Genomic DNA, 10,068 nt, shown 5'->3' with positions numbered 1-10,068 from the left:
GCACCCCGCGGCAGAGGCCCAGGCCGCCCGGGCCACCAAGCCCCTGTGGAGCAGCGCTCAGGAGGGAAACCCAGCCTGCCCGCCGCTCCGCACCCGCACCCGCACCCGCACCCGCACCCGCACCCGCACCCGCACCCGCACCCGCACCGGCGCAGTTGCCTCACCTGCAACTTCTCCCGCTACTCTTTCAAGTAACACGCAGGACCCGGAAGTACATCAGCCGGGAGCGGAAGCAGAAACTGAGACCGGAAGCGTGTGTGCGGCAAACATGGCGTTGGCGGCGCTGGTGTTGGGGACGCGGACAGCTGGTAAAGGGTCGCGTGGCCGTTCCCGAATGAGGGGTGGAGGTGGGATGGAGACCTCGCCGGGAGCCTCGGGGGCGGAGGTGGAGGCCACTCCCTGCGGGGGACCCTGGATGCGGGGCGTGGGCAGGAGAGGGTGGGCCCACAAGCTTTGAGGGGCGGCTGTCGCTGATCACGTGGCGTGTAGGGCGCGGAGCTGTGCGTGGTTGTTGGAGGAACACGTGTACTTCCCCACCCAGCTCGCGGATACAGCTTCCCTAGCGATTGACAGGGGCTCGCCGCTTCCCCCTTCTGGTTTTGTTTGGACACTTTCATCTATAAAAATGGGTTACTAACCTTGGCACACTGGAGCTCAAAAAGTTAATCTGCTCTCCCAACAGATTGAGGACTTATTTTGTGCCACACTGGGGATCTCAGGACAAGAGAAGACATAGTCTCTATCCCCTGGACGGTTCTTTCTAGTGGATAACCCAATAAATGAACACATAAATAAAATGTTGTAAATAGTGACAAGTCCTGTGAAAGAAAGCAAGTGTGTGTGTGTGTGTGTGTGTCGGTGTGTCTGTGCCTCTCTGTTTAGGTTGAGTGGTCAGGAGAGCCCTCTGAGGAGGTAACATCTAAGTTAAGACCTGAAGGATGACAGGAAGCTTAGCTCTGTAAGAGAGTGAAGGGCAAAAGAGTGACCTGACTCAATTTTAAATTTTGAAAAGCAAACTCTTGTTATGTGAATCTAAAGAGGGTAGGGATGGAAATTAGGAAACCAGATGGGAAGCTGTAATAGCAGCCCTGGTGAGGGATGATTTAGCCGAGATGTTAGTGTCAGTGAATTTGGAGGCGGATGGATGGATTTGAGATCTGTTTCGGAGGTAGAACCCACTGAGCTTGCTGGTGAACTGGACATTTGAGGTGAGAAAAGGGAAAGAATTTGCAATGACTCCTTGATTCTGCCTGAGCAACTGCACAGGTGGTAGCATCATTTACTTTGAAGAGAAGGCTGGGGAGTAGGGTGAAGGGCAAAGATTTGTGAATGAGATACTGTAGGTAAAGCAAAAGCCCAGTTCCTGAGCTTAAGTGATTGAGTGAACAATGAATAGGTGTTTTTCTTTAAAACATGTTTTTATTGATTTCAGAGAAGAAGGGGGAGAGAGAGAAAAACATCAATGATGAGAGAGTCATTGATCGGCTGCCTTCTGCCCGCCCCCTAATGGGGATCCAACCTGAAACGGGAGCATGTGGGAGTTGAACCACGACCGCCTGGTTCATAGGTCGACGTTCAGCTGCTGAGCCATGCTGGCCTGGCAATTTAAAAAAAAAAAAGTCTTTAGTGATTATGAGTAGTTTTTTAAATGTAGGTAGACTGTGGTGCTGGGCACTTAATGTGCTGTCTGTCCAGTCCTTATCTCTGGTCCTTTGCCTCAGTTAGCCTCTGTTCTCATTAAAACTTCAGAAACTTAGGCTTTAGGAACTCTGAACTTATAGACTCCAGAGACCCACCAGATTTCTCTTAGGCCTGGCATGTCCCTGATTAACCATGGCCGTGTCTGGAGACCTGAAGGCAAGGACTGCCAGCCCAGGGCTTGTCGTAGAGCAAGTGGCTTCCATCTTGGTTAGTATGAATATCAGTTCACTTTCCTTTCTAAAACAAGTGCCATTGAGCACTTTGGAATAAGAGGTCAGATTAACAGGGCAGTGCGTCTTCTTGGTTCGACCTGCCCTTGGTGGGCTTGCTGAAGAAAGGGTCCAGCCTTCTGAAATGCCAGGGTCCTGTGGGAGCCATCCTTAGAGAAGTTACCCTTTTAGTTTACAAGCATCTGGTGTGCAGTGGATGGGTGAGTGGCTAAGGAAGTGGTGGGTGAGGCTAAAGAAGGAGTCTCTCTCTGGGTGTCCTGTTGCTGGGCTCTGTGGTCTGGCCCCTCCACAGTGCAAGGAGCCTTGAGGGCATGACGGTGAGTGAGGCTGAAATAGGCAGCTCTGTGGTGTCCTCTTGCTGGCTTCTATTTCTGTGGTGTTTGTTTCTCCTCAACAGGACTGAATGTGTCAAGACCCAGGGTACATAGAGTTTTGGGTTTTTTCCCATTTATATTTTGCTGTCCCACCCCTCATCCCCTGGCCACACACACACACATCCCATGCAGTGCTTACATTCTGGACAATACAAGGAATGACTTGTCTCCCCCATGGGAGAAGGCCAAGGACTTCAGACACTCCCTAAAAACCAACACAGTCAAGTGGCGTTTCTGCTCACATATTCCCTCAGCTTCCCTGCCACTGCCTCCTGTCACCCCTCAAACTAGCAAATGGCCCACTGGGGCAGAGAAAGAGAGTCTGTCTGAACAACATTTATTTTCTCTCTGCAGCTACAGCCCTCCTGAGGCCCCCTCAGGCTGCAGCTCTTGCCGTCAGATATGCATCCAAGAAGACAGGTGGCAGCTCCAAAAACCTCGGTGGAAAGTCACCAGGCAAACGCTTTGGCATCAAGAAAATGGAGGGTGAGGGTGTGCCTTTGCTTCCATTTCCCAGCTGTACCATACCTTGTGCCCCTGGAGTTCCTTTGCAGAGCAGGAAAACCACGCAAAGCCCGGCCCAGTGGTGCTCTCTGCTTAGCTTACCAGAGCATTTGGCTCCAGATTAAAAAGGCAGATAAAACCTGAGGCAGGGTGGGAGGTCTGAGGAAGAGCAGATAGTGTGAACCTTGAACATGCGACTGGAGAGAGGAGACTGCTGGGTGGGGAACAGGGAGCTGCTTGTGTTGGACCAGCTGGGAGTTGGCTTTATCCAGGGGCAGGCTTAGAGGTTGGTGTGCAGCATTTGGGCCAGGAAAGCATGGGCCATCATGTTTTCTTAGCAGTTTGCTGTGCTGTCCCATAGTCAGTGCACTTGTGGACTTCTCTTCTAGGTCACTATGTTCATGTCGGCAATATCCTTGGGACTCAGCGCCACTTTCGCTGGCACCCAGGTGCCCATGTGAGTTGTTCTGTACTGCCCCCCCATTTCTTTCCTGGGACCACCTCTCCATGCTCCTAAGCACAGTAATAATAATAAAACAGTTGGATTTATTGGGTACTTACCAAATGCCAAACATTATGCTGATTCCTGGGCCTCCATTATCTCATTTACTGCTTACCCCATTCCTGCAAGGTAGGTAGGTATCGTCTCCAGTTTACATGGAAGGTGCCAGAGACTTAGAGAGGGGCGGCGCCAAAGTAACAGAGCTGGGATTTGAACCCGGTCTGCCTGACTCCCAAATCACTGTGTTTTGCCTTGGTGTAGCATTGGGTTTCCTTTCTAACCCCCAGTTCTTGGAGAAAAAGATGCCTAGTGATTTAAAATACTTTCTGAATCTTGGGTAACTAATTTTAATTTATTCATTTTTCTTTATTTCTAAGAATTCCTCCTTTATATAAAGTTGTTACTAGATGGCTAAAAGATTGCTTGAATTTAATACAATAGAATTGAATGTATCAGAAATTAGGTCTATACCAGACAGGGATTTCAGTTCAGCAAGTCGGGATTACTTTCTGAGGTAGGAAAGTTCTCTGGTAACACAGGTCTATGCTGTACTCTTCACATTATTTTAAAATTAGTTTAGCCCTGGCCAGTGTGGCTCAGTTGGTTGGAGCATTGTCCCGTACACCAAAAAGTGGTAGGTTTGATTTTTGGTCAGGGCACATACCCAGGTTTCGGGTTTGATCCCTGATTGGAGCACATGTGAGAGGTAACCAATCGATGTTTCTCTCTCATATTGATATTTCTCTGTCTCTCTCTCCCTTCCTCTCTCTAAAATCAATTTTTTTTAAATTAGTTTTTTTTGTAATCGATGCCCCCACACCCCACCCCTTTTTGAGCAATTTTAGTAGGAACAGAAGGACTGATAGTAAACTATAGTTATTGCAAAAATACTAATCCATATGTGAATTGATTGTATTTGTGTAGCTTTCTATATTTTTTTTATAATTTGTCATTGTTGAAAGTATTACAGATGCCCCCCCAACGACTCCCTCCATCCCACTGCCACCCCCTCCCCAGGCCTTCCCCACACTATTGTCCGCTTTATCTTTTAGAACTTGAGGCTTTGGCTATGTAGCTCTGTTAACTCTTGGGACTTGCTAAAATAATGACAACAATAATAAAAGCCAGCATGTTTTGAGCTAAGGCATTCAAAGTAGTCTAAGCTCTTTGTGATTGTTAACTTGTTTAATCCTCGGGTGATCCTATAAAGTAGTTAATATTTTCCCTGTTTTACAGATGAGAAAACTGAGACTCAGTGAAGTAAAGTAACTTGCCCAGATCAAACATAAAAAGTAGTAGTGCTGGGATTTGAACCAAGCATCCTGGCTCCGGAGTCTGTTCTCTTAATCAGAGAAGTAATAAATAATGGTGGACTGCCTGGGTGGAATAGTCACACATCTAATCTCAAGTTCTAAAAGAAAAAAGCTGAAATATATATTGTTAAAGAACTACATATAACACACAGTTTATTTAATCACTTTGCTCGTGTTTCTTGTCTGAAAAAGTTAGAAATAGTACCTACTAAACAAATTGAGAATTAAATGAGTTGATGCATATAAAAAGGCTTTAGTATCATATATTAGTATTATAAAAGGGCTTGGAATAGTACTTACACTTGGTAAAGCACTATATGTAAATATTACCTAATATCATTGTTTTATTAGCAAATGCACTGCCCAGATAGCTTTGGTCTATTCTTTTGTTAAAGCCTAACTTGATATATCACTATTTAACTGAAAATGTATGTCAGACCAGTGTTTAATATGACAACTCCAGTATTTTTGAAGTCTAAGTGAGACAAGCTCCCAGGGGCAGTGAGTAGGGCCATTTTCCTAGGCCTGTTTTGGGGATCTTTCCAGTATGGCTCTGGTCAGCTACATAGACGTGGGTCTAGATTAACAGCCCTTGGGGACTGAGCAGCCACCTGGATTGGCTGTTTTCTTTTCCTCCTCTGTCATAGTCAGTAAAGAAGTAGAAGGCAAGGCAGTGTCAAGCAGTGGGAAAGGAACCCAACATGGAGCTTTCTGAACCCTTCCCTTTGGCCCCAGGGCCTTACTCCTTATGGAAGTGTGTCCTGCAGCCCCATGATGGACCACCTACCCTGCTTTCCCTGTATCTGAGCAGCTGTGTGTGTTGCAGGTGGGGCTAGGGAAGAAGAAGTACCTGTATGCCCTGGAGGAGGGGATCGTCCGCTACACTAAGGAGGTCTACGTGCCCCATCCAAACAATTCTGAGGCTGTGGATCTGGTCACCAGGCTGCCCAAGGGTGCTGTGCTCTATAAGACTTTTGTCCACGTGGTTCCTGCCAAGCCCGAGGGCACCTTCAAACTGGTAGCTATGCTTTGAGCTCCCAGTTGAGGCCTTTGGACAGAGACTGGAGCCCAGGTGACAGGAGCAGGTGTGCCAGAAGTCAAGAGCTGGGGTGACAACAAGGCCTCCCAAGGAAAAAGACTGTGAAGGGACTGGCTGGGAAACCCGTTGGAAACCTGACCCAGGGCCAAAAATAAAGTTAGCTGGAGTCACAAGTCTGTGCTATTTGGGGACAACCTGGATCGAGCTGCTTATTGATTTGTTGGTCTTTCTGTATGTTCTCTAGTGTACACCAAGGGGGAACCTCCAAGCAGAAAAGAGGCCTGTCAGAGTGAGCAAGTGACAAGAGGGAACTTTCTTTGAGGAGGGGTGTCGCATGGTGCTGAAGCAGGGAGCGGGGCAGTCCTGGGGATGATAAAGGATGACTCAGTGAAGCTCAGGATTTAGGGTCAGTGAGCCAGAGAGTAGAGCCCAAACTTCCTGTCCCCTTGCACCTCTCCCCACACCTTTAGCTCTCCCCACTGAGTACAAGGCTCAAAGCTCAGACCCCCAGCATTTCTGAAATGCACTGGGGTGTAAGATTCCACTCTTTTCTGGCCACTAACTCCCTCTCCACGATCTGGCAGCCAACTCTGATGACCTTGGGTGGGAGAGTTAGAGAAAACCTCCTCCTTCTGTCCCCACATCTCCATCCTCTTTTTTGGTGCCCAGACAGGGTTCAGAGCCTGGGGAGGCTGCAGGTCAGAAGGTTTATTTTGCTTTCTGTAGCCAGGATCCCGTATGGTGCCTTGTCCCTGGGGAGGGGACTGACAGTACTGTAGTCACCACCTCCCCCCTCTCACAGAAGCCAAGGCTCTGGGCTGTCCCCTGGGAGCTAAGTGAGAGAGTGTGGGCCTCCAGTTGCTTGGAGAGCTGGGAAAAGACCATTGTCTTCATCAGCAGCTCCTAGGACTGAGTTCTGTTTAACATTTGCCAGGGAGGAAGCTGGCCAGGATATTACTAACCCTTTCCACACTGCTGCCCTTGCCTGGAGGGAACCCAGACTGGAAGATGCAGAGTCCAGAGAGTGTATTCCAAAGGCCTCTCCATACTGAACAGAAAGCAGGTGCCCTTTTATTGGGACTGAGGTATGGGGCACGGAGGGAAGGGGATTGTTGGGTCGGAGTGCTTATGTATTGGCTGGGGCTCTGGAAGAAGTGGCAGGAGCAGACGACCGGGCAGCATTGGGGCAGATGCTGGTACAGGAACAGCAGCAGGACAGACAGGATGAACTCCAGGAGGAAACTACCTTCCCAGAGGCAGGGCTTCAGCCTGGACCCAGCCTGCACAGACCTATCTCCCCTCCTCAAATTGGAATTCGGCTCCAGAAGTGGGGTAGGAATGAATGGCCTGGCTGGGTCTAGTATCAGCTTGACATGGAGGGGAAACTGCAGTGCAGGCAGCTCCCCATTGCTACTGCATGAACTCCCTGAGGCAGAGATTTTTGAGGGAGATCAGAGTAGCTGCACCCCGTCTCTTCCTTTAGCCCAGGGAAGGGGTGATCTGTGCAGGGAGTTTTACAGAGGGCCAGACTAAGGGAAGGACCTTGTGGAAGGGTGGACATCCTTAGAAACAGTGATCTGAGGAGGCAGGGAGGACTCAACAATCTGAACTCAGACTCCTGGTGCCAGCCCCTCTTCCTCCATCATAGACTGTGGCATCAGAAATTGACACCCCCATGGCAGGGACCTTAGGGATCACAGACCATACACAGCATTCTCCCCAGGTGTCTGGCTCCAGGGGACCCTGTAGATGAAGAGGCTGGGCTTCTGGCCTATAGTGTCCCTGCCCCCACCGTGGGATGGGACGGGACAGCAGTAGGTACCAGTAGCCACAACTATGGCTAGGAGGCTGTTGTCCATGATCTCTGCATGTGGAGCAGCAGTAGCAGAGGGGTGCCAAGAAAGGGCATTGTCCTTGAGTGACCTTAGTAGCCAGCCTGGCTGGGCATGGCTCAGCAGTTGAACATCAACCTAGGATCCAGGAGATCAAGGTTCGATTCCCAGTCAGGGCACATGCCCAGGTTGCAGGCTTGATCCCCAGTTGGGGGAGTGCAGGAGGTAGCCGATCAGTGACTCATCATTGATGTTTCTCTCTCTCTCTCCCTTCCTCTCTCTGAAATCAATAAAGATATATTAAACAAACAAACAGCCAGCAGGGCCACAAGACTGGCTCTCCTTCCCACCCCAACCCCCAGGCCCCTGCCCAGGGCCACCTCCCAACCCAGGAACCCTGGCCCAGAGGAGCAGCTTCATTCAGAGCTGGGGTATCTGTGAGCAGCTCTCTAGCTTTGTGGCTTCTGCCCTGGCTTGTCCTGGTCAATAGCATGCCATGACATAGTGTCCCATAGATGGTACTTCCCCCTGTAGGCCTGGCAGCCACGAGGGTTCCTTCAGGAGAAGGGGTTGGCTGGGAACAGGCTTGGCTTCTGTTAAACTCAACAGCCAGCCAGGGGAGCTCCAACTCGCCCAGATCTCTGCACTTCTCATTCCCAGATTCCCTCCCAGCTTGACTCTGCCCCATTCTATTTCCCATTGGCCTGGGCTCTGGATGCCAATTGGCTGTCCTCTGGTCTTGGCTTCCACCACTAATGGAACCCAGGTGTCCATGGTTGCCCTGGAAACAGGGCACTCGGACCACAAAATACAAAAGCCCTGGCTCTCCCTCCAAAGGAATTGTGCAGCTCTGGGGTCCCAGCCTTCCCCAACTGGCCCCCCCACCCCTACCACTACCCCACGTCCAACCTGCCTGGAATCCTGATCTTGACCCCAAGGGAGGATTTCAAAGAAGCCTTAATAAGCCCAAGACCCTAGGCTGAGCTAACCCTACAGAAAGATGGGGATGGGAAACACTACTGGCAGAGAAGCTGCACTCAACAGTTGCTTCAATGACCTGGACAGGAGAGGAGGGCCTCTACCACCAAGCGTGCCCTCTGAACCTGTCAGGAGTCAGTGGAGCCTGGTTCCTGGTCTGCAGTGATTCTAACTCACCGGACCAAGGCAAGCCGCCAGAGCAATGGGGGTGGGGCTGGCCTGCAAATTAGAATGGCCTGGGGGAGCTTTGAACCCAGACCATCATTGTTGGGTTTCCACCTCAGGCCAATTAACTCAGAACCTTCAGTTAGGATCAGAATTTACTGGGCTAAAAGTGCAGGTGACAATGAGTAACTAGAACCTGGTGTGACAGGGTGGGAGTGGCAGGGACTGAACCAGAGAGTGCTTATAGCGCCCAAGTTCAGAAAATAAGACTGAAAACTGATACTAGCCTGACGGTAGCATAGCCACAGCCGGGTTAAACTTGCAGGCTGGTCTGTGAGTCCTTAGCTAGGGGTCTAAATGTTCTGATATTTACTACTTGGGTCTAATATGCTGAACCCAGTTGTTAATTTCTTTTTATTTACCTCAGATTTGATGTTAAAAATACCCTAGAGAACCAGAGTAGAGCTTCCCAATGTTCACTAAAGTAGGGGCCAGAAGAAAACAGTTCTCTTAGCCCCTGAACCCAAACACTATTTTGGAGTCCTTGCTGTTAGGTCCCTGCTCTTGAAGCAGGATGTAGTGAAGAGTGACAGGGAGGCCTGCTCCATCTAAAACCTGCTGCCACCGGCCTGGCCGGGCGTGGCTAAGCGGTTGAGCATCGACCTAGGATCCAGGTGATCAGGGTTTGATTCCGGTCAGGGCACATGCCCGGGTTGAGGGCTCGATCAATGACTCTCTCATCATTGATGTTTCTCTCTCTCCCCCTCTCCTTTCCTCTCTCTGAAATCAATAAAGATATATTTTTTAAAAAAATAAAAAATAAAACCTGCTGCCACCACCTAATAGCTATGACTTTGAGCTCACTTCAGTTTCATGATGTCCTAAATGAAGATAATAAAAGTGTCTGCCTCAAAGGATTCTGAGGATTAAATGAGATACTGCACAAAGGGTCAGCACAGTGGCTAAACTAATGGAAAACCTCAGTGTCGTTACTGGTGGTCAGGGGTGCCCTCTCCTGGCAACTGGGAAAACTTCACATGTGGCAGCCAGGGCAGGAACTGAGCCCTTTGTTCCCCAGGCTGAGCTGGCTGATAAAGGTCTGAGAACTCTTCACCCTCACTCCCACGTGAAGGTGAAGGAGATACTGAAAGCCCTTACTGGTAGGAGGGGAAAAGGCCTTGAGAAAAGGGGGGAAGCTGGATGACCCTTTCCAGCACAGCCGTCCCAGGCCTCAGGGCAGTGGCCAGGGACCCAAGCCACTGCTGCTCCTGCCCCTAAGAGGACAAGTTCCAAAGGTAACCCGTAGACTGTGGCTGGGATCGCCTCTGTTCCTGGGGGTGCTCCATACTCAGGGCTGGGCGGAAAGCAGAGTGAGGAGGGATTCTGGAATGGGCCCTGGGGACACCACAGCAGCCAACATCTGCCTTGGC

At 50.0% G+C, this 10,068-nt stretch overlaps 1 protein-coding gene across 1 annotated transcript; it reads left to right on the top strand.

Moving 5' to 3' along the window:
- The first annotated feature begins 240 nt into the window (after positions 1-240).
- MRPL27 (mitochondrial ribosomal protein L27) lies at positions 241-5,976 on the top strand. Its single transcript, XM_016203361.2, has 4 exons — positions 241-308; positions 2,660-2,791; positions 3,199-3,266; positions 5,451-5,976. The coding sequence occupies exons 1-4, from the start codon at positions 269-271 to the stop codon at positions 5,655-5,657; spliced, it is 447 nt and encodes a 148-aa protein (XP_016058847.1). The 5' UTR covers positions 241-268; the 3' UTR covers positions 5,658-5,976.
- The last annotated feature ends 4,092 nt before the right edge of the window (positions 5,977-10,068 follow it).

This window comes from Miniopterus natalensis, chromosome 17, assembly GCF_054644295.1.
Source record: "Miniopterus natalensis isolate mMinNat1 chromosome 17, mMinNat1.hap1, whole genome shotgun sequence".
NCBI classification, from domain to species: domain Eukaryota; kingdom Metazoa; phylum Chordata; class Mammalia; order Chiroptera; family Miniopteridae; genus Miniopterus; species Miniopterus natalensis.
Note: the sequence above shows the minus strand (reverse complement) of the source record. Positions and strands in the feature narration are given on the sequence as shown.